The sequence below is a fragment of the Phyllopteryx taeniolatus genome, chromosome 13 (assembly GCF_024500385.1).
Source record: "Phyllopteryx taeniolatus isolate TA_2022b chromosome 13, UOR_Ptae_1.2, whole genome shotgun sequence".
NCBI lineage: Eukaryota > Metazoa > Chordata > Actinopteri > Syngnathiformes > Syngnathidae > Phyllopteryx > Phyllopteryx taeniolatus.
In genome coordinates this window covers 19418267-19443116 of record NC_084514.1, presented here as the reverse complement: position 1 = coordinate 19443116, position 24850 = coordinate 19418267, and the positions used below count along the sequence as shown (strand labels likewise).

At 41.7% G+C, this 24850-nt stretch overlaps 1 protein-coding gene across 3 annotated transcripts in view; it reads left to right on the top strand.

Annotated features, from left to right (window-relative positions):
* slc25a21 (solute carrier family 25 member 21) overlaps window positions 1–24850 on the top strand; it is an 84856-nt gene that overhangs the window by 40905 nt on the left and 19101 nt on the right. For 2 of the 3 annotated variants that reach the window (XM_061795384.1, XM_061795382.1), the window contains exon 3: window positions 13312–13360. In XM_061795384.1, the coding sequence (XP_061651368.1) occupies window positions 13312–13360 (49 nt within the window). Of the gene's footprint in view, window positions 1–8292; window positions 8381–13311; window positions 13361–24850 lie in introns of those variants that run through there. The other variant, XM_061795383.1, reaches the window with a different exon arrangement.

Sequence of the window (24850 nt, the reverse complement as noted above, 5' to 3'; positions counted from 1 at the left end):
GGTATCAGGTATCGGTCGGCATCCGATTCTGACGGTATGATAACCGTGAGCAAAAATATTGCGGTAGTATCAGCATGTATACAAAGAAAATATATCAGAAAAACAGCTTAAATGTGGACGTGAACCAAATGTACTTCCATTTAAGAATCCAAATGATATTTGATCTCAAATGAGATCTTTCCAAAAGGTTGCAGCGGGCTGTAAAGTATTCGTTTCAGGAAGTTACTACGAAGTCTAACGCTCGCCAAAGGCATTTTTATAGTGTTTTCAGTCCAACTGGCCGTCCGTCATGAGTTATTTCAGCTTTTCCGTAACGCCACACCGGGATCAAAGCGAGCGGCGCGGAGCGCGCACAGTTGACTTGGAGTTTGTCCAAGGCGGTCATCTTTACCCCTTAATTACAGGACGGGCGAGTCGTCTCTTTTCCGTGCCGCTGAATTCCATGAAAGGCTCCACATACTCGGCGACGCCGCTTTTTTATTCGCATGTTTTTCCTCGCGTGTGCCGACTAAAAACGTGCTGGCCGCCGCGCTACGTTGTGACAAGTCTTTTTAAGGCCGAGGCATCCGCCGCAAAGCCAGAAACCAGAGAAGGCGAGAAGCCATAATCCGATGCCACCGGAAGACTAAGAAATGCGGATTTACTCCTCCGCTGGCAGCGAATCGGAGCCTCGCGAACTCCGGGAATGTTTGCTTGACCTCTTTGGGGTCACCTCGGACCTTGAAAGTGGAGCTGTCTTTCATTGCCAGTGAAGCAGCTCGCGCTGAAGTCTTTTTAATGACCGCAAACGCTGACTTAACACTCCTAAACTGTTGCAATAATAAACCACGTCAGCCAGGTCTTTGTTGTATTTTTGTTTTTGTTTTTTTTAATACATATCGTTTCAATTCTTAGTAAATTAATAGTACATCAGGAAAGTATTCACAACCCTTGGCATATTTTATTTTACAGCCTTATTCCAAAATGGAGTACATTCATTTTTTTTTTCTACACATAACACCCCATGATAAAGGTGAAATAGTTTTTGGGGGAGGGTGAATTTAGCTGATTTATTTAAATGTATTTAAAAATACTAAGAATATTTTTTTAAATTGAGAAATCCCATGTACATCATTCTTGACAGGTTTTGCTCAATACTCTGCAGCAATTACAGCCTCAAGTCTTCAGGTCGGACGGGGGAACGACATTTTCGGAATTGGACGATTTTCGGGAAAGATGCGTAAAACGTTTGCAGTTCGTACCCAAGTCAGGCGTCACCTTCAGTCTTCACTCCTTGTACGATTCCAAATAATGAGCACTCCAATTTGATTGTTTGAAAAGTTAGCTTTTTTGTTCAAAATGGCCCACTTTCACCGAGATCCGTCGCAGGGTAGAATCAAAGTGCAAAGTACGACATCAAAGTAAGGCTGATGTTGTTCTTACGTTTTTAACTTGTATGACTGTTCCATTCCAGATCTCCTAAAAGAAAAAAAATGAAATAGAACTTCATTTAAAGGTTCGTTATTGCTTTGGTCATGTGATCACGTAGACAAAGTATGACATAATGCTACCGCTTTGGTGCAAAGGTTGCATTTTGTAAGCATTTGTTGGCATTGTTATGTCAAAAATATCCTTTTTTCTTTCTTTCTTTTACATTGCAAACTTGAGCCTTTTTTTCCAGCTTGTTTTCCTTAATTTCTTGATTCTAAAGTGCAGTGGAACCAAATTATTATTTTTTTTTTTTAACATTTTCTGTAATTTCTTGGTGAATTTTTAGGTCAAACAAGGTTTTAGAAATTTAACAACAAATTTGAGGATCTAAACACAAAAATCCATTCGTCAACTGGTATTGTTCAGCCATGGTGGAGGCTGTGCGCTCTCCGGTGTCCATTTATTTTTGTCTTTTTACTTTTCCTTTTGCTCAAGTTACACGATAAACCAGTTTCTCTGGACGACGACTCCTATCTGTGCATCGATCTTGTGTTTGTCTAAAGAATGTCCTGACTTGAACAAGTGATTCTCAACTTTTGGATTGGGAGCCAAAAGTGGGTCGTGGACAGGCAGAGGGGAGGAACAAAAAAAAAACAACATTTTAGGAGGTCTGAAATGTTTGCAAAGGTACCACCTTATGACGTTTTGACGGCACGTAATGGGGTTACCCATTAACCTAACGCTAACCCCTAATAATAATCAAAAGAAGAAGAAAAATGTAAATGCATTCAACATTTTAAATCAATGTATTAATTTGTAACCTTAACCTCATTTGAAACCCCAACTCAAGCTTGCACCCCTCATTTCAAAACCCTAACATCTACTTCAAACGCTAATTTGAAACCATAAACCTCCTTTGAAAGCCAAACCAAGGCTTGAGCCCATCATTTTAAACCCTAACCCTGTTTTGTGAAACCCTAATGTGAAAACCCTCGTTAGAAACCTTCATTTTCACGTAATGTCACGCCCAAATTTGAAAGCCAAACCCAGGCTTCAAACACCAAAAAAACGAATTTGAAACCGAAACCCAGGCTTGAAACCTTAACCCTCTCTGGAATCCCAAATTTGAGTCCCTAACGCAGGCTTGAGACCATAATTTGAAACCCTAACTCTTGCTTGAATCTCTATTTTTTTATATTATTACCAATATTGGTTAACAAATTGTAATTTAATTAACTATGCAAGAAAAAACAATTAAAATAATGAAAATGAATGATTCTATCCTTTTATTTAGATGTACTTATTATTATTATTATTATTTTTATTTTTTTACGTCATCTGCAATGTACCTGGCCCATCTGTCCATTACAAAAAAAAAAAAATCAAACGTGGCCCATGAGACAAAAGTTTGCACACCCGTGATGTGCGTAGCGTAATGGCCGCCACTCAAAAAGTCTCAACCCGCCATGCAGACTGTTGCCGGCCCTCAGTTTTCAACTTCTCAAAAAAACTCAGTCTGTCTAAACCCGGGTACTCCAAAAGGTGTCTTCAGAAGCGGTTCCACTCGAGGCGCACCAATTCATCGACAGTATATTGATTATTCGATTAATCCACAACTATTTGGATAATCGATTAATCGTTTAGAGACCAAATTCTTGGAATGTCATCCTCTGGACCGTAGATATTCTCCAATTTCTGAAGTCATCCATGAAAACAGACTGATTATCTTCGCGTTGAATCAAAATAAAGATATTTGCAAACATCTGCTTTGACTTTGGAAAACGATGAACAACATATTTGCCGATTTTCCGGACACGTTACGGACCAAACCGGCAGCTGAATTATAATCAGTTCATTTTTGCGCATTTTCTACACTGTCCATTTGAAATAATGCCCTGGTTTTGAATAGAGGGATGGAAACTAATTGAAAAAAGGTTTTTGGTAATCTGGTTTATTGATTAATCAAAACCATAATCAATAAATGAATGGATTATTAAAATAATTGTTAGTTGCAGCCCTTGGTTGAACCTTGAGTCCGAGCGTCCAGCCTGCCGAGGAATGGGGGGAGCTTAAGACGGAAGGCGTTAACAACTAAATAAACAATTTACAGCCTCACTAAAACAATTATTGCTGTCCCCTCACGATTATTGCCTCTAAATATTCGATTTTACGCTCAGCCGTGGTGCTAAAAGACTCAAATCCTTTTTGATGGGGGCCCTCAACATGCCCGAAAACGCACTAGTTTTTATTTTTTTGCAAGCGCGTATATCCTGGTGAACGTTTTACATTGTCCAAAACACAACCCCCAAATTTGGAAAAAATCAAAATACAAAATCTGCCCCCAACACCAGATTGAGCCATCGGCACTAAATTGGTCGAACGTGTCTATTGTAACAGCCCGCATGAATAAGTCTCAAGAACCCGTGCCAAAGACAGAACAGCATGGACCTATTCCCGCGAACCCCAACTTGGGAATTTGCCCAAATGAACCCCAATTGGAAAGCAGGTATCGTGGCAAGATTCAATAGCAAAAGCTGAATGATCTTTTCAAGGATTCGCCGCGAGCCTTCTTGCAATGAACTTGCACGATGGTGAACAGTTATTGTGTTTTAGCGTATCACTTGAACGCGCTTGACTTTGTGTCCAATTTGCTCCTTAATACGGTTTTGAGCTGTCGTTGCCCGACTCCAGGGTGGACTTGGCTGAAGACGTGTGTGTGGGTCATGTTGCAGTGATGTGGTCACGCGGTGGTGAACTTAATGATGGTGGGAAGCCCTTTCTTTTTTCTTTTCTGCTCGGTGCTCATCACTCGGGCGTAATGACTTAAAGATGACACTTGTTTTGTAGCGGAAAATCAACAGTGTGTTATTATTCTAGCCTTTAGAGTCTGTGGGGTTTTTCCGACTGGGTTGGACTCGCATGCGGTCGCTTGATGGAAGGATGATGATGGCCGAACGTACACGCAGCTTTTTTTTTTTTTTTTTTTTTTTTGATGGCGGAGTTCAGATATATACATTTGCTTGACTTTGGAGATCATTTGCATTTTTTTGTATTTGGAAGCAGGTAAGCTACGAAATGAAGCTTGAGGATGGATCCCGTCCCGTTTTGCGCTTGTGATCGTGTGGATTTACATTCCACGTCCTTTCCGTGTGCCCACACGCTTGGTGAACATTTAATCGTGGTTAAAACGTGCGCGTCGGATTGACAATAGAAATGCAATATGAGCTTCATTGTGGGACCCATCTGGGGGCAAAACGGATATTTGAATACCCCTGAAACCATACGATTCCAATTCAGACCATAACTTTCGGAGAGAAAAAGTCGCTATTATCACACCGCACACCACAGGATAATCTTTTAGCGACATCTGACAATCTGGGAGTTTGCTGACTTGGATCGCAAGGGAACGGAAATGCTTGAATTTGGCCTGATTGTAGGTATGTGAGTACCGCGCTCTACTGATTGCCAAATAAACAAAATAATGTGCATCAAATACAGAAATAGAAATATTTAATAATAATAAAAAATGCACTCTTTACACACCCCACACCACTGGGTAATCGCTCAGGATGATCTTTGTGAGAGATCTGACAATTGGGCCTTTGCTGACTTTGATCGCATGGGAGGGAAAATGCTCAAACTCAAGCTCCCGATTATCAGTATGTGTGCACCAAGCTTTACATTTACGATTGTCGGCCGCTAACGTTTTACGATTGTCTGCTATTTTCCTCACGGATCGGGGAGAGAAAAAAAACACTTTTACCACACACCACACCACGGGATAGTCACTCACGATAATCTTTGAAATCATCTGACAATCAGAATTTTGATGGCTTTGAACGCAAGGGAGAGAAAATGCTTAAATTCAGCCCGATTATAGGTGCGGAGAGACATCCGATAATCGAGCTTTTGCCGACGTTGATCAAAAAGGCGTCAAAATGCTGAAATTTGTCCCGATTGTCGGCACGTGTGTAGCCCGCTTTAGGCGGCGTGGCAGGTGTCCCGCAGGGGTTGGAGTCAATTTGTTTACAACTGCGTCCTGTTGAAAGAATCGGGCCGATGCGACCCGCCGCACTTCCTACCAAACATCGCCTTCGCCGTGTTTTGCATCCATTTTGTCCCCTCGGCCTCCCGCTTCTGTCACCGCTTCCGCAGCCGCACCAGCGCACCGCCACCACGCAATTTGCATGCTGTGTCCAAAAAAATGTGACCACAGGTGTTAGGAAAACAGTGACAGTAATGGAAGGAGATGCAAGGCTGCCTGTCAATCTGTCGTTAGCGTGTCGTTAGCGTGTCAGGCTGACCCGCTCGGTCGGGAGCGCCTCGCACGCGCCTCCTTTGCGCACACGCACGCACGCACGCGCAAATACACCTTTTTGTCAGTAATCAAGGTTCATCTGCAGTTTGACAGACGCGGGACATACCCGAACTGTCTTAGCACGTAGCCGGCGGGCACAAATGGACCGCGACGCGTAACGATCAATCAAAACGGCTCAGACAAACACAAGCTCGATGAAGACGTCTCCATTTATCATTGGCAGTGGAAAAGTACAATTGTGAGTTCCACCAGTATTTTCTGGAATATGCTCAACCGTAACCATTCGCCGGTTTAGGGAAAACGGGCACCACAATTACAAAATGCCCTCCTGCCGTAAATGTTTTCCAATTGCCTGTAGAAGCGGGCCAAACGTGCGGCCCGTGGGCCGAATGTGGCCTGCGGGAAGAATTTGGAAGTGATTCAAGTTCATTTTGTAAGTGATGCAAAGACATTTTGGTGGTTGGGGACAATCGTCATTCTCATGTAGAAAATGGAGTGAAAATGATTCCTAGATCTTCGAAAGTCGATTTGATTTTGAGGTGAAGTACGATGTCTTGCAGTTCCTAATAGCTGTGACTTAACAGTTTTGTGGCTTTATGTGAAAACAGAAAGTGCAAAGGTGCTCGCAAGTACGTCGCCACGTCACAACCCGCAAAAAGACCAAATTCTACTGACCTATTCGTCATTTTATGGTGAAGCGAATGAAAAGAAAATGGATGGATGGATAGTTTGGGGTCAGAAAATCACTGTTTTTCTTTTTAAATGAAGATAACATTACCTTCATCATAAATAATTATATGATTTTAAAAAAATAAAATAAATAAAAAAAATGAGATTTCTAATTGATTGAAACTTTTCAGTGGAAGTGCATACGGTATGTACAACAGTGTGATTTCATGAAAATCATGAAACATCTGAAACTTTTGAATGGCTGTGTATATACAGTGCTTTTCTTTCAAAAATAGGCACATTTCCAAATGACCTGAATGTATATTACGAAAAACGTTCTCTTTATTTGGGCACGTTTTGTACCTTATGTTGAGCAGCTAGCCATTAGAAACTGATCAGCTATCAACTTCCACCACTGCCAATAACGAGCCGGAGCGTTCTTTGCATCATCTCGACAAGTTTACCCTCACTTTGGTAACACTTTGACCCAGAACAGACTATTTCTCTTTTCACGTTTTCCTCCAAAAAATATTTGTAGTTTTACTTGAGTAGATATTGTTTTAGTTTTTGTTATACAATCGTTAATGTCTCTTCATACTTGTTCGGAATGTTAGCGTCGTTTTGAAAATCACCTGTAGACTAAGTAAAAGTCTTAGGATTAAATAACTCATGATCTTTACATTATTTCCCTGTGGGAAAAACGAGAGCAAATTTTCCGAGGTCACCCATCTGCGTATTTATCTCGACGTTGGATCTGAACGCCCGGCGCGTCTGGTGATGGATGCTGCGGATGACAAATTGGAGGATGAGCAACGAGCTTCTCCGTTTTTATGTTTGGCATTCCAGGCTGGGACGAATTAATAATGGAAGGCGTGGGATAGCACCTGCGCGTCCCTTCAAGAGGGGAAAATCCCACAACGAGGTGTGAGAGGTGAGGTGTAGTGAAGAATAAAAAATAAAATAAAAAAGGAGCATTAAAGATACTGTAATGCCCTGGAATGTGGGCAAGGAGAGCCACAGTGAGTCTTCATGTTTCTTGCTAAATGGATTGCTTCTTCTCATTTCGGCAGAAAATGTACAAAAATTGCAATTTGGCTTTACTTTTTTACAGGTATTACAAGCATTTTTTTTTTTTTTTACGTACATTGAATAGCTGTATTCTTGAAAGTGCAGGATTAAATGCTTCAATTCAATTCATTGTGCTGCTCGTTGTCATGTGGCCACCTGGGGGCAGTATAATAGTCTTACAGATAAATGAGAAAATTCACCACTACTCAGTGACTCAGCAACTTACAATAAAAATGGTTGTTTTTTTTTGCAGAAGATAAAGTATATATGCCTGTGAGTATTTCTATTTGTCTGTTTGCATGTGTTTGCAGCGCTCGTATTACAAGTTTGCGCTTGCAAGTCAAAGCCAAAGAAAATCATCCGAAGGACTTACCTCAAGGCAGCACTGTATATGATTACGGCCATAAACCGCAACAACCATGTGGCCCGCTAGATTTAAACTCGAAATACAATTATAAACATTTTAAGGACTGTAGTCCCAATAAGCGTGTGAACAGTCCAGTCTGGTTTACTGCAATTGGCTTCCTGCACTGGACGGTGACCTTCTCCAAGAGGCTGCTGGGAAGTACAGACATTTACTCTGTGTGTGTGTGTGTGTGTGTGTGTGTGTGTGTGTGTCTGTGTCTGCACAATGATGGATGACACCTGCAGACGTTGTGAAAACGCTCCCTCGAGTGTGTGCGTGTGTGTGTGCGCGAGCACTATTATGTTTTGTTTTCTCACTTTTTTTGCGTGGGAGCAAACTGTGTGTGTGTGTGTGTGTGTGTGCGTGTGCGTGTGTGCGTGTGTTTGCATTCCCAAGCCAACAACCATCCCAGATAATCATCTGCAGTGATGTATGATCTGGTCTTTGGAAGGCGATCTACCAGTTTGCAGCCGGGCAAAGCGGCGGCAGGGCTACCGGCGAAGCTACTAGTGAGCACCCGTGGAAACACACGCACACAAAAACACACACGCACACAACATTTGAGTTTTGGAAAACGGCTTCCAATTGAGGCTCGTTGGGGCAAATTCCCTAGTTCGAGCACCTCGAAGTACTGGAATTGCTCCAAAATGGCTGCTTTAAACCAAAATGGCCGATTTAATGTTCAAGTAGACATTTTCGTGCATGCTTTATTGATAGATGTGTCTAGCCAATTTCGTGACAATCCGTGTCAGGAGTCTAAAGCGGAGTATCAAAATAAAGTTAATCCAGCCTCGACAGTCCATTTTCAGTCCTTCATGTCCATTGCTGTTGAAGCTCGGACTCGCCGTCTAAATCCTCAGTAGCTATTCACATTGACAGGAACAAATTAAAGCGAATCAGAATCAAATGGTTACCGCTTGTACTATTCTGAAATAAAGACATGCCATTGCCCAACAAATGAAAAATCCCATTTGATTATTTGAAAACAATCTACAGCCCCCTGGTTAAGTCCTGGTCGCAGGTTTTTAGGGGTCGCAGAAAACCATACAAGACTCATGAAGCCTTTTGGCTAGCCGTGTTTTAGCAACCGTTTCCCTCCAGAAAAAGCTGTGGCCAGTTTTAATTTAATTAATGATTTAAAATGTATAAATCCACAGTGCCCGTGACATCTGCTCCTACTTAGTTTAGCTGCTAGTTAGCGGTAGCGCTCGTCAATCATCTGCTACGATGTGTTGAATGAATCTTGCAAAACTTTATCCAATTCATCTGCGGCCGCGGTCGCAGTCCACCGTGAACATCCGTGTAGCTTGCGCGTCTCGGGCGGCGTGAACCATTTCGCTACTTTTATAAACCTAGGATTCAGCATTCGTTTTTTTCAAGCAAACTCGCGAGTGATCCGAATCGGCGACTCGTTCTTTCTTAGTCCTAAATGGTATGGAAATTGAAAGCATTACGCACTTAAGTGTGTCCTAATGGTTGTGGCCATTAGGACACTGTCTGCGCTTTTAGCGCCTTTGTCTCAGCGTGTGTGCGCTGGCAAGATGCCGGATGACAAGCGCTGTCAGTGCTATTGTGCTGGACAAACAAAAGAAGCTTGAAATGGTGGAATGCCCCTGCCAGGATGTCACTCACGACGTTGCGTTGACGAGACGCGAACGTCGACCAGGTGGCGGCTCGGCGGAACATAATGGACTCTCTCCAACTGTTATGTCCATTTTTGGGGGGGGGTTTTCTTGTTGTTGTTTTTTTAACCATGGTCAGAATTTTACAAGAAAAGCTAACATTGACTCGTTTAAATTGCAACTATTTTCAGAATATTTGGAGTCTCCAACAAATTACGTACTTTTCTCATAAAAGAAACATTTTTAGTTGAAATTCCTTTTTTCAACTTGTAAAATCACATTTTCTCATAAATTACTTTTCTCGTACAATGTATTTTTTTCAGTGAAATAACTATAACTGTAATTATAGATTTTTTTTTCTCCTAAAATTGTAATTTTTTTTTAATTATTATTTATTTTATTTTTTTCTCATAAAATTGCATATCTTCCCACTGAAAGTAAATATCGTTACGTAAGTATAATTGCCTAAGTCATTTTTTTTAACCTTTTCTGAAAACCTGAAAGAACCACAAACACAACAAACTAGATGAGTTTTTCAGCAAACGCATTGTTGTTGTTTTTTTTTTTATTTTTTATTGATTTTGTGAAGGTATGTTAAAATGGACTTGGGCAATTATGATATTATGCTAACAATGTTTTTTTTTGTTTTTTTTTACCATGAAATTATTTTTTTTTTTTTCTCCTTAAATTATGTCTTTACTTTATTCTCATAAAAACAAAATTTTTCCTCACAAATTTAATTCTTTGCCTGTGAAATTACGTATTTTATCCCATGAAATGACATGAAATGATTTTTTTGGGTGGTAAAATTATCTTAACTTTTCCCCCCCCTTAATATTACGCATTTGTTTTCAATTTGTCGTGAAATTGCAGCTTCTTTCTGGTAACTTTATGTCGGTCCGATTTTATTCTGGTAGCATGACGTCTTTATTCATTCAACGTTGGAATAAATTTGAGTGAGTCGAGTAAGAATGTTTGCTGTTGTAACACCACTGTGACTTTCTTGGAAACGTGGGCCGGTGCATCTTTGGCGTATCCGTCACGGCGGACAACGCCCTCCTCCTCCTCTGCGCTTGTCTTTGGGTTGTTTGGACAACAAGGTTCAGGTGCGCTAGCTTGTTTGCTTTGCGCTCTCGCTCATCGGCAGCCTGGAAAAACATTGGGTTCCTCGTCCAACTAAACAGCGCGCAGCGAAAGCTAACTCAACGCTGAAAAATAATCGGGCTGTTTGCGGCTGTCGGACACTTGCGCAACAGCGAGCTAACGTAATCGAAAATGTTTTTTCTCATACAAGAATTTTTTTTCCCCCAACATTATGACCTTTTATAGAGCGAAATCTTACTTTTGTCCTGTGACCTATTTTCTATCTTTTTTCAAGAACTACTTTATTCTCATAATTTCAAACATTTTTTCAAGACAATAAATCCAACTTTAGTCTTGCGATGTTGCAATTCATTCTTGTAATATCAGTACTTTTTTCCCTCATAATTTAGGTTATAGGAGCACTTTATTCTTTGATTTTTATTTTTTTCTTTTAAAAAAATATTCTTACAAAAAAAAATGTTCTCATACATAATACATTTACTTGCTGAATATTAGGACTTTTTTTTTCAAAAATAGAAAATGTTCTCACAATTTTACGGCTTTTTTGCTTTGAACTTTTTTAAGCCTCAGAAATGAACATTTTTGTAGCTTTACAACCATTTGTTTCAAGAACAAAATCCAACTTTATTCTTGCAAGGTTACACCTTTATTTTTGTCGTGTTACTACTTTTTCCATGCAATATTATGACTTTGTTTGGGTAATGAGACAGACATATTATTATTTTAGCTTTTTATTTTTTAAAAAATACTAATTGTCACTATGACTTATTTCTTTTCTATAACATGAATTCTCTGAATATTGTGACTTATGTTAATTGTCGATTTTTCTTGGGAATTATATTTACTTTTACATATAATTCAATTTTTTTCTCATATAAATTTGGATTTTTTAAATGTAAAATCACATTTATTTTTCATGTAAATCATACTTTTTTTCCCTCATTAAATATAGCCCTTTTTCTTATTAAAGTTGTCTTTGTCTGACCCTACAAGTTATTTCTGGTAATGTTACAACTTTTTCCTCGAAATCTGATTTTACTCTCATAATGTTTCAATTTTATTTTGTAACATCACAAATTTTACGACTTTATTCTAGTAACGAGAACTTAGTCTTTTTTTTTTTTCTTCTTCTACTGTGACTTTATTCTCCCCCTTAAAATAAATACAAGTTTATTCTCATGACTCTTTTCCATGACTAGACATTATAATTTAGTATATGCGTGTGACAACCACGCTGGTTTTAATACATTTTCCTCAATGTGCGTTCCATATTTGCATGCGGGACACAGCTGGTGACGTGCTCGTTTGTGAAAGCTTTCTCCTTGCAAAGATGACAAAAGAGTCCAAACACTCACAGCGAGCACCGCGGTTGGCATTTGAAACAATCCCAACGGTGACAAGCGCGATAAGATTTGTGCAAAGGTTGAAGAGTTTAAAACAACAAATGGGTTTATCTTACCTCAAGTCACCTTTTGGAACGCAGCGCAGCAACACAAACATGAAATTTCAATTTGAATGCAGATGTCACATTTTGTACTGACGAGACGCAAAGCTTCTGCAAGATTGTCCTCAGCGCAGATGACACAAAACTGGAGCTTTTGGCCATTTTTGCTGCATCCGGCACAAGATGTCTTGAATCTGTGCAGGGTGCGATGAAATTCTGGAGTGAAATCTGTGCTGCCCAGCGTCCGAAATGTTTGTGTCACTCATATGTCAAACAATAAAGACCCAAAGCACGTCACTTAAAAACATAAAGTAAAGGGTACCATTTCTCTCTGGGCCAGTTTCAAAAGTTTTTTCTTAATGAATTCTGTCAGCCCACAATTGAAAATCAGTACCGGATTATATTTACTATTTTGTGTCAGTTTCAAGTGGACGGCTATCGAATATTTCTAGAACGGATTGTTCTACCGATTATCCCTTTTATTAATCAAGTAATCGGATAAAAATTGATCTGGAATTTTTAAACAACAATACCAATACAAAATATGCATGTGAGATTCAGGTCTTATTTTTGTCCACTTGGGGTCATCATCCTCATGTTGTACGCTGTAGTATCTGCGACTTTGAATGTGCGTGGCTTTAAAAGGCGGGGCATGGCCTGGTGAGTGACGTGTGCGTCAGCAAATGAGAGTGTAGTTGGCTGTTGGGCGTGAGTTGTAGCCGTAGCAATTTGTGATTGAATGTGCTTAATAGGAATTTACGTGTTCATTGGTTACCATTTGTTCAGGCGGCCATTTGTCCTTGACCACTTGTCGGGACATTACAATACGTTCCAACTAGCGGTGGTAGGCTATATTTAATTAGCTAACATCGATAAGTTACCTTTTTTTTTAGCGATCGTAGACATGCTGTTGAAAAAATTCAGTTGAATCGTCGCGAAACACTCCTAATTGTCAGTTTTCCACTATAATGCAAAATACATTTTTGGGAGAAAATCGTACTAAATTCTCGTGCATAGTGGTGGCTATAGTTGTTGTTTTTTAAATCTGTGATCAAGCAGGGAAAACTTACCTACGTGTCAATTTCACAGAATTTGGTGCAGAAGCCCACAAAATTGTCAGTGTAACTGGTCAAGGTTCAGCACAAGGTGTATTTTCTTGTGGGGAAAAAAAAGAAACTGACTTCGGTGTCAGTTTTCTACGAAAACCCTAAACGACATTTGGTGCAGACTCCTCCTTGTGCTGCAAAAGTCACCGAACTTCTCGTTTCAGGTCTGGTGGAGATCTGCTTGATGCATCCTCTCGACGTGGTGAAGACGAGGTAAGCGCTCGTTATTTTTGTTTTCAGCCCGAAGTGCGTCGAGGCCGGCCTCACGCCCCGCTGTCATAAACAGGTCGTGGGCCGCTACTAAAGCTTTATAGTCTTTCATAGGCCTCGCCGAGACCTCTGGCTTCACTTCTTAGGCCCCCTGCCCCCTTCACTGCCAGTCAGTAAATCCTAGCGCCGCTTTCTGTCATTTACGGCCGCACTTTCTCTCCGTAGATAAATTGCTAGGTGTGCCTTTAAAAAGCAAAAAAGAAAAAATGAGCGAAGACACTTGCACTTTAAAGGCAGCGCCACCGCGCGAATAAAAGCTAACGGCCGATACTTGATCCTCTGAAGGTTGGGGGGGGGGGGGGGGGGGGGGTCGTGATTTATGGTTTTGGAAGGTATGAGGCTTTATTACAGGTATAAGTGTCGAGGGGGGCGTTTGTTGTCGTGCCGGGTCGAGGGGGGCAAAAGTGCAACCGACGGCTTTATCTGTTGGTGTCGCCACGTTTTTAACGCCCGCTTTAGTTACGCGCACGCGTAACCACAAAAAGCTTGCCGAGAGAAAGAAATCTAAATATAGCTACTTCACTTTTCTAACATTATGCATTGTTTTATTATTGCAATTATATTCTCAGTTGTTTTTTGTTTTTAATCAAAAAAAATCTACTTCTGATATTATTTTTCTGCTGGAATGTTCTGACTGTTTTGATGATAAGGTCATTTTATTTACATGTATTTTGTAATGCAGCTTTTTATCTGCTAAGCATACTTTGAGACTTCATATACAGTATTATTACGTTTGTAAAAAAAAGACTTTATTTTTCTCGTGACTTGACAATTTGAATTATGAAAAAAAATCTAACTTTGTTGCTCGTAAAAAAAAATTTGAGCCAATTTATTTTGATAAGGCGACCATTCTCATAACACAGCAATTATATTCTCAATATTTAGGCTTTTTTTTTTTTTGTTAAAAATTCAACTTCTAGTTCTTGTTTTGTATCATAATATATTGACTGTTTTGAAAACATACATTTAAACTTTTCTCATAACGTTTGTGAAAAACGCAATTTAACAACTTCACTTGATTTGGGTTTTTTTCCTAAAAAAAAAATCTAGCTTTCTCGTGTAACAGTCCTACTTTTTTCTCGAAATGTAATTTGATCAAACTATTTTATGCTTTTTAAATGGGAAATAATACAAAGTGGCGGTTGAACTACTATTACTTAATTCTCGGACCCTTTATGACTTTTTCATTTTTTTTGTAATAGTGCAACTTTCCACGGAATCCCCGCCCGCGCGCACACTGCCATCCGCAGATGTGTCGGCAGTCGCTAATTGGGACGCGAGGAGGCTGAAGTGGAATAGCAGGCAGCTTGAAAAAGCCGCGAGTCGCCACCTCGTCCTCGCGGGCGGGGCGGGGCGGGCATGGCTCCTATTAGGCTCCTCCGGCTCCCGCTTTTATGTCCAGTGCGCCAAATTGATCCCCAACTGGAGTGAATTTAAACTCTTGCGACAACACAAAATCAAAGGATTTTTTTTTGTCCCCCCCCCACCCCCCTTCGCCAAGGCAAAGTGTCAAATGATGTTCTCACCCAGCAGCTCCTGTTTGATTTTGGTTTGACTTTATTTTTGTGGTATCGCTGTGACTTCTTGACTTTCCTCCGACTATTACGACTTTTGTCTCATAACGTGACTACTTCTGTTCTCAATATTTTATTTGTTTTAAAAAGATACTTTTTTTTCATGATAAAAAATAATTTTTTGATATTGCGAATTAGTACTTTTTTCTTTTCTCGTAATATTACTTTTTTTTTGGGCTGTCACGATCTAATCTTTTTAGAATCGATTAGCCTATATATATTTCATCGAGTACTCGAGTTATTCCCCCCCCATAAAGAAGCAATCTTTTTTTTGGTTTTATACTACTAACATGCATTTTATTCTCATTTCTGAGGGCTGGACGTCTAGCCATAAACTGCATATGTTGGTACTAAGTGTATGGTGTAAATGTAAGACAGCAAAATCAGCCTTTGCGAAACAGTTAGCGTTTAGCATTAGCGCCGTACCGATTATCATTTTAGGTATTAAAAAAAAATACCATTCAGCTCACTCATACATCATGTTATATGTACATTACACATCTAACATTGTTGTAAAAATCACTTGGAGACGCACCTCTGTCGTTTTTGGCAGAGGGGTGCATCGACCTATTTTTGAAGTCGAGTTAGCTGAGTTATTCAATTTCTTTTTTTTTGTTTTTTGTTTTTGGTTGTTTTTTGGGGGTTTCTCCCCCCCAGCCCTACCTTTTTTTATCGGAAATTTGCGCCATAATTTTTAGCGTCATCTTTTTCTCATAACACTGCGATTATTATCATGTAATTTTCCTACACTTCCTCCTAACTGCCAGTTCTTTTGTTTTGTTTTTTAAATGAGCGTTTGTCCGTCTGCGCATATTGCAGACTGTAGCGACACTTTGTGAATAACAAATGAACAAAGCAAAGAAAAACAAAAAAGATGAGGCAGTTTGGCAGCTTCTTGGCATCCTTAAATGAATACCGATTCAGCCTCGAGATGACAGACGCTCTGGGAGGGCAAATAAGTCGGCGTTTTCCAGCGGTGACGACACGCAACTTCCACCGTAAATAATAAGCACACCCGATTGCCGTGAGAAGTGTGATCATTATTTTTTTTATGAAATTACAGTAACAAAAAAGGAGACCTTTGAAATTGATTGATCTTTCTATATACACTATACATGTTTGATGCTAATTGCTGAAAACATGGAAGACTGAAACCGACGTACTAGTGAATTGTGGAGATCGAGCGTAAAAGTGTTATTGGGCCTTTCTGTGTTTCTGATGAACACGTCACTAAAATGGCTGGCCAATGACTCGGACGCTCGTGTCACATGATTGTTCTACTCTTCTACAGTTTCTACTGTACTGTTCTACGATAAAGTTTGGGGAAACGCTGCAGCATACACACAAGCTTCCATGTCAGGGAAAATGGGCAGTGTGAAAGGGGCGATCGATTGCTGGCTGAGAATTGACAACCGCAGTCCGAAACATCTTTGAACTTTTATTATTATTATTATTATTATTATTTTAGCTTAGCCATTTCATATTTGTATTTCCAGCTCTTAAAGAGTTCACCCTTCCCTTTGAAGCTCACTCTGGATAATAATCAGCCTCGAATGTCAATGTAGCATACTTCACACGAGCTAAACCCTTAATTGGCTCTGGCCCTGCAGAAATGTTGGGTACTCAAACGGGCGGGGTCAGTGGGATGCAAAAGGGGGGGGGGGGGGGGGCGGTGTGGGTCAGTTAACCCGAGAGAGAGACTGTGAGACCAGTTACAGCTTTTCATTAACCTGGAAAGCACCTAGTTACATGGTTCACGGGCTGGTCTCAGCTCACTTGGAGGTAACAAAGGGTGTCGGGCGGCACTTTCCGCAGGGGGCCGTCCGCTGGGGGCGCCGCCATCTGACTCTGATCAGGTGGCCCCCGCTCATTAGAGAGCAACCCCTTACCCGAGTTTGCCCCCCGCCACCCCCCCCTCATGTGGAGATCCGGTTACACGGAGCGCCGCCCACACCACGCGAGCGCCGCAAACTACTTCACCGTCAATTTCCGCCTTCCCCGTTTTCAACACCCCCTAAAAACTGCAAAACTGCCACATGGTTCTTCATTAGGACTCATACAAAATGCATGCCGGAATAATACAACTTGAAAAATGTTGCACGTCTCGTACTGTAAGGGTTTACATGATACAAATCAATGTAAAATGACATCAACTTCACTCTCAGTACAGCGAGCGCATGCTACTGTCACCGCAAAAAAAAGCTCAAATCCACAATTGACACCCTGCCAAAATGTTTAGATTGCCTTTATTAATAGTTTAAACCAGCGTTTTACAACCTTTATTATTAATAACACTTGTTGAGTCAAGTTTACATCGAAAAATCTCACGGTACACTAGCAAACAAAAACGTTTTTTTTTTTTTTTTGCTGCCTGTCACTATACATCACTGGCATAAATAGATCAACAATCTCTCATTTGTAGTAAATAATAATTTCCTGAACCAAATGTAATCATTTCCCGTGGCAAACCTGACGACCTCTCGCGGCACAATAGAAGTTGCTCGACTTCAGATTTTGTTTTAAGTCGACGCTAATGTGACGAAAGTCGAGTCGGCGTCGACTAGTCGATGATGTGATTTTCTTTGTATTTTTTTTTTTGTACAGTTCGATAAAAAGTGGACAGGCGGCGATCGATCAGCAACCTCGCGATTGAAGCAGTCGACGGCGACTGTCAGCCGTAAGCACGCCAAAAACGACGGTCGTTGTGGCATACGGCCCATTTCTGTACTGCCACAGGTGTTACGGAACCGATGTCAGTGTCGTAAAGTGTCGTGATGTTGGGATGTGCCGTAAAAAAAGAAAGTTCTCATTGGCGTACAGCGGTCGTCCGTGGATTCGACTCGGGGTCCGAGCACCGTGGATTGGACACCCCCCCACCACCCCCGCTGACAACAAAATCTGAAGAAAACAAAACGGCTTTTTCCAAGCTGATTAGAAAAAGCTGCTACGATTCCCATCAGCGGCCGACGGTAACCACGGCAACCTGACCTCCATTCGGTCACGGCACGCTTTAAAGTGCGCTCTTGAAAGCGATCTTTCACGAGGGCTTTGACGGATGACGTCCTGCTTTTTCCGCTTTGCTTTTCTGCAAGCCTTCGCTTCCTTCGCATGGTTTCGCCCCCCGACTGCTCGGTGAACCCCGACTCACCAGCCCGACCCAGCAGGCCACAAAGCAGCGGCGGCAGCAGCCTGATAGTTGATCTTTCCTTGTAAAGTAGCGGGCAGGTCAGCGGTCGTCAAAGCCGAAACACCCCAACCCCGCCCCCGCCCCCGACACCACCACCACCACCACCAGCGGCACCACCGCCACCCCGCCCCTCGCCGCAATTAAATACTACGAGGGCGGGGCGGGGTCGCGGCAAAGCGGACGACATGTCAATTAGAAGTGGGCAAACATTTGATTTTAAAACAGTCATTAATAGATGAGGTTAAAAAAAAGAGAGAAAAACGATGATAATGATAATTATAATAGGTCAAATATGTAAAATAAGTTATTTGAAATAACCACGAATAAATTTGATTATTTTTTTTTTTTTATATAAAGTGGTGCCTTATGAATTTTATTCTTTCTGTGACCTCGCTCGCAACTCAAAACGTGTGTACCTCAAGTCATCTTTCCCCATTGAGATGAATGGAAATGTCATTAATCCGTTCTCGCCTCCCCCCAAATATTTAGTTTTTTATATAATATTGTACCTTACAAAGACACACAGTAATGATCCAATTAAATACAATTAAAAACAGCGAAACTGTTTTTGTCACACTTTGTATCAACTGGCCATTGTGTGGTTCCTTCCGGTGTGCCCACCTTGGCCACCTGAGGGCAGTATAAGACACACAGACAGAAATACTGTACGACTCATGGGTGTCATACTCGTTTTTGTACGGTTTTCCTCATATGGCCATTCGGACTGTGAAACTATATAAATGTTTCATCGCCCCATTACATTACATATACGCAACAAATTGACGGCTGACTAGTTTTGTACGTTTTGATTCCAAAAAGCCAAGAACGTGATCTCAGAAGTAGGCCGACGAGTTTCTTTTTTTTTTTTTTTTTTTTCATGTTTGGACACATGTTGCACTCGCTGCTCTGCCTTCCTCAGACGGAGATTTTAGTCGCAAGCAGCAGATGTGCGCGTCAGTGTTTGCTACCGCGCCACCTATAATCATTATCAGTCAAGTTCGCATTCCACTCGACTAATTACAGACTGGTGCGCTTTGAATTCGGTGTAGCCAGACTGTGATGCAACAATTCCGCTTCTCCCGAGCGTTTTTTTCATGACATGCTCACCTTTCATTAGGCCTATTTTGGGGGTCACACCAGTGTAAATCCCACCTTGTACCCCATGAGCTTCTTCTTCTTCTCTGATTGTAGTGTTGAACACGCTCCTGGTACCAAAACAATGTCATTCCTGTTAGCCGAAAGTACAAATGTTTACAATCTCACTTGGCAGTCTTCGAGGTTAATGGGAGCAGAAAATGCTGTACATAACTTAATTTGGGCTGTAAAATAAGTTAATGCTACACAGTGTCCTCGGTTTAGTTCCATTACTTTCTCAGGGCATTGAATCGATCTCGACTCGACGCTTTTGGTCGTCGTGGAAGACGTTTGGCTTCTCATCCGAGCAGACTTGAGGAGTGGGAACGCTAATGCTAATTGGGCGTGATGGAGTTGGTTAACTGGTCCCTTTACGGCTACAGTATCGTTCAGCCTTCTACGAGAGGGAATATGACATAATGACATCAAAATACTTGATTTTTTTGGGATCATTTTAATACCAACCACGAGACAATTTAATGCCGTTTAAACGGAAATGGGAAGTCGAATGTAATACTTTGTGGGGGGAAAAAAAAAGGTCTTGTGCCGTGGCTCTGCGATATTTCATCTTCATGTTGGCACCGTGAGAGCGAGTGGACATGTGCCATCCACTCTGCGGCCCTCACCATGTTATTTTAACCAAGTCTTTGGTTCTGGTTTTTCACCATTTTCACCGGGCCGTGAAATTGAATCTACTTCCCGTGCTGAGAATGTGAGTCAGTTCCTTTTTTTTTTTTGTTGTTGTTGTTATCGCGCCACAATTTCAACATTAGCACCATCATTTCAGTTAATAGTCGTTTGGCCAAGTTCGAAAAGACCCCATTTTATACACCCAAGAAATATTTTGTCTCTGATGCAACCAGTTACCGTAAATGTCAGTAAAATTGCTGCGTTTTTTTTCCGCAGACCTGCTCCAGACTTTGAAATACGACATAAAGAGCGAAAAATCAGACGGCCGGAGACTTGTTGAGAACATTTGGGTGTCAGTTTTGGCCTCTTCCAGTCTCAGGTTTTCGAAGCGCATCTTTTCCCTGCCTGGGCTGCCGTGGTGAGACAGTGGGTCACGGTATACGAGCAAACATCTGGACTGCTCAACCCACCCGAGCACGACTTTGTAATGGGATTCAAATTAAACCACAAGGCATCTCGCAATCGTTAAACAAAACGGCAATAAATACAATAATGAGATGGTCCCCATTCGGTCATCAGTCATACTTTCCAAAAAATGTTCAATATTTCAAAGATTGTGCCAGGGTACATATGTAAACTTATCCGCACAGTTGTATGAGGACCCGCATATGCTAAGTTAGTTTACAACAAAAGGCATCATTTTGGGGGGAGAATATAGTCTTTTTTTGGGGGGGATTTTTTTTTTTTTGAAAACGAAATGCATTTTTTATTTTTTCAAGAATATGCTTCTATGTTTTTTTCAAGAACAGAGGGTGTAAGAAAATAGTCCTATTTTTCAAGAACAAAAGGCATACTTTTTGAAGAATATGGTCGTACTTATTTCAATAATAAGATTTTTTTTCAAGAATATAGTCCTATTTTTTTCAAGAACAAAATGTGTTTTTTTTAGAATATAGTCATTTTTTTATAGAACAAAAGATAAATTTTTAGTGAACAAAGCTTTTTTTTTGTAGGGGGGGTATGTTTTTTTATGTAGTCTTACTTTTTCGACTAACGGAATCTTTTCTGGAATAGAAATGTTTTTCATTCATTTTCATCTTCTCGTTAAACTTTGACTTTAATATCATAATATTACATCTTGCAAAAATACGACAAATTCTTGTGCATGGACAAATTTCTCCCCCTGAACCCAAAAAGTTTGAGGAACTCCTGGGCTCTGACTGAATTGGTTACAGGAGGAAGCAAAAGCTCCCAAAAATTATAGATGCCCTGGTCCTGGTCCTGGTCCTGGTCCTGGTCCTGGTCCTGGTCCTGGTTTGTGGTGTTTGCTACCCAACCTGCCAGGATCTCATGTCCGGTATTGGCAGTATATCCTCCCAAGCTATAGACTCGCATTAACAGTCGAGTCGGTCCGTTTCTCCAACTCAAAGCGGCGTCAACGGTTTTTCTCTGTTAGCATGATTGAGTGTCCGGAGTCTCGCTGTGGATAGCTCAGATCATTCATGTCCGACAAGTCCTCTTAAACTTGGCGGAACGGCGCAATGAGCTTTTTTACCATCTTTTATGATCCCGCCCATTAAAATTAACTGTCTGGCTGTAAAAAAAAAAAAATAATAATAGACTTGCCCGTTACGGCACTGGCAGATCGTCTCGCGCACTCGGAGGTTTATTTTGTATGAGAAATTTAGTTAGTTTAAATATTGGAAAATAAAAAACTTGAATAATGATTTCCATTTAAATATATTGCACATACAGTAAGTTAAATGAAGATTTTACCTCAATAAAAGTTTAAAAACAAAGAGTTCTGAAACAATCAATACACGTTTGTACTAAAATGGGATTATTTCGCGCACCACGACCACACTTTGAGAATCACTGCGCTAAAAGATTATCCTGTGGCGCAGGGTGTGTTAAGAGTGATTTTTCTTCATTTTTTTCCCCTTCTCCATGAAAATTGTGGGAAATGATAAATTGTGTTTGTGTCATGTGTCACACGTCATTCACCACCATGAAAAGGACAAGAAAGAAGAGTTTGTCGCCGCCGGGTAGCCTCGCTTCTTCCATTTTCTTCTTCTATTTCTTCTTGCTTCTTCTCTGTATTTTCGGACAGTCCGGATGCCCACACTGCCTCCCACAGCTCAGACTCGGTACTACAACGGACATCTGATTTGACAAAATACCAAGTCTTGGGATACAACGGAATTCCATAGTCTTCGTACACTGTTGATTTTCGGCGGAGATATCGTGCTGTGTTGGTTATCGCCGATACACCGCACACGATGAGAGCACTAAGCACATCCTTGCAGATTTGATTCTCTTAGATTTAAAAAATCAATTATATGTAAAAAAAAAATCGGTATGGGTGTGACCCCGCTCAGAGGCAAGATGTTATTAAACTTATCCTGGCTTGCCTGATCAACTAGAGACATCTTCAATTTATCTTGCATATCTCTTGTTTTGGGGGCCTGTTTCTCTGTCTTCTAAAAACGATCAGCGTCCAAGAATCTCCTCCCGGGATCCATAAAGTCGACGTAACCCGGCCCTAACCTTTCCTAAATCCGAACTATCCATCCTCTGACGGACAGAACGGTCATTCCAGATACCCCCCCAACCTCCCAGAGATCGTTTTATCACCTCGCCTTAAGATCTTATCCTTAAGGGGCAGCCCGTGACCTCCTGGTCTTGGGAATGGACATGACCTTGCACGGACTTCAATCTCTGCCTCGTTTCGGGCATCTTTGCGACTGCAGATTGACTCATCCGGTGGACGAGGTCTTTTCGGTCGTTGCGTCTTCTGGTCTTGTTCTTGGCACCGAACTGCCCTCGCCTTCACCCTTATCCGGGCAGCTCCGGGCCTGTAAAAGACAAACAAGAGAGCGTGGAAAGTAGGATGTGGGTGAGGAGAGGCGGGGGTGTTCCTCTTGATGAACTCTCAGATATCATCACCTCTGCGTGTCCCGTATCTCTGCTCGCTTAGCTAGCCGATGATTGAAGGAGTCGCTCGGCGCTTCCAAAGTAGCCCCTGGCTGCGTGTGTGTGCGTGTTTCTGGGATCTTCTTTCTGCTGAGTTTTACGATCGGCACGGCTGACTCGGACGCCAAATGAATCTGCCAGAACCACCGAGGCTGTTGAGTGTTCCTACCTAGTTCACTGTTTCCCAACTTTTATTGAGCCAAGGCGTACAGTCAAAACCGCGGTGTCAAACGACACTGTTCACGAACAGATGGTAACACGACCCTCTCAATGAAGTGAGATTGCATCATTTGCACAGTGGTTGGGAATGACTGATCGAGTCCACCGATATCAGAATCCACTTTTTGCCCGAGTATGTGACAACGCAAGGCATTTGCCTCCATGAGTTGGAGTCACGCTAATACTTGTCAGCGTCATTTCTTTCATATAAATATACATATTTCTATCTCCTCAACTGATAAAACCTTATTAGCGCCCGTCTACAGATTGCCGTGTACGTCCGTCCAACCTTTTAATACCAAGCGTTTCAAGTCGTGACTTCCACGCTCGGTAGCTGTGAAAAGCGACATGAGTTGCTTCCTTCCCTGGGGCCTGACAGCCCCCCAGGCCCCCAGCCCCCCACCGCCACGAGTTCTTTTGCTGCTCCCCTATTATCTCCGTCGGCCTGCGCCTCGCCGTTTGCTCCCTGGCTTTTTTATGGCAGGGTAGCAGAGGGCCACAAGGAAATGAGGTGACCCCGGGGTCACCTGTGGAGTCGGGGGGGGGGCTGGAACCCGGACCGAAGGCTCACGGCCGGTTTTGGGCCGGGCGAAGGAGACGCTGGGAGATTGACCCCCAGCATCATGTGCCTTTAATTAACCCCGATTTGAATTTCTTTACAAGCCCCTTGTAGTCTTAAATCTGTCAGGTCTTTGCCCCCCCCCGGCCCCGGGTCCCCCTCGCCCATCATTCCACTGTCCCCTCCCTCATACCCTCCTTAATACGGTGCTTGACATCTATTTATTAAGCTATTGGCCCATCCACCAAGTACGCCACTCTAAGGGTGTCCAAACAACGGCCCAGGGGCCATTTGTGACCCATCGTCCACCTACTAAAATATGTCGTTTGCCTGCATGGCTCGACTTACTTTCTACACCGGGTGGCAAGTCAGGAGAAGAAGGAATTCATTCTCATCTCTCACTTCCTTGTTTTCCACCAATCACACATCATTCAGTGAGACGCGTTCCGGAATGACGATTTTCTTTTCTTTTCTTTTTTTGTTCTCTACTTTGTGCTCCGTGTCAAGTTCAGTTTAGTGCAGATTGCTTTTGTTGTGGTTCTCAATATGTAGATGCAGTTCTGCTACTGCTCAGCACAGGGGCAGTTCTAATCTGGTGGGATACAGGGCTGCTTGCCACCCAAAAAAGACTTTGCTTCATCAATGAGCTGTTTTAAAAAATAATAATAATAATTAAATAACTAAAATTTCAGTCAACTTTATTTACAGACGAATAATCACAAGAAATTATGTTCATATGTACCAAAGAGCACCATACTAGAGGCCACTAGAGTACCACTGTCTCCGGATCTGGGACTAGTATCGTCTAGCACTTAACCTCAATGTTTGGCCAGTACCATTAATAGGCTATTTAAATGCTTTTCTTTATGCTAGTTTTACTGTAATTTGCCGCATGTATTTTCTATATACAGTAGTACGCAATACACAAACAATATATTGGTACTTTGCATGTTTCTTCCTACACTGATGGTTTAGTTTTAGCGTTAAAATAAAATGAAGGTGAAGAATGTCAACGCGATCCTTGCATTCTCCCATTTTCCTGTGTGCGGCGCATGGAAGAAAAAGTCTGAACACCCCTGATCTATGCGATATGATAGGCCCCCCTCGTCCCCGCCAACCGCCGTCTTCAGTGGAACCTGGGGACTCTTTACGGGCCC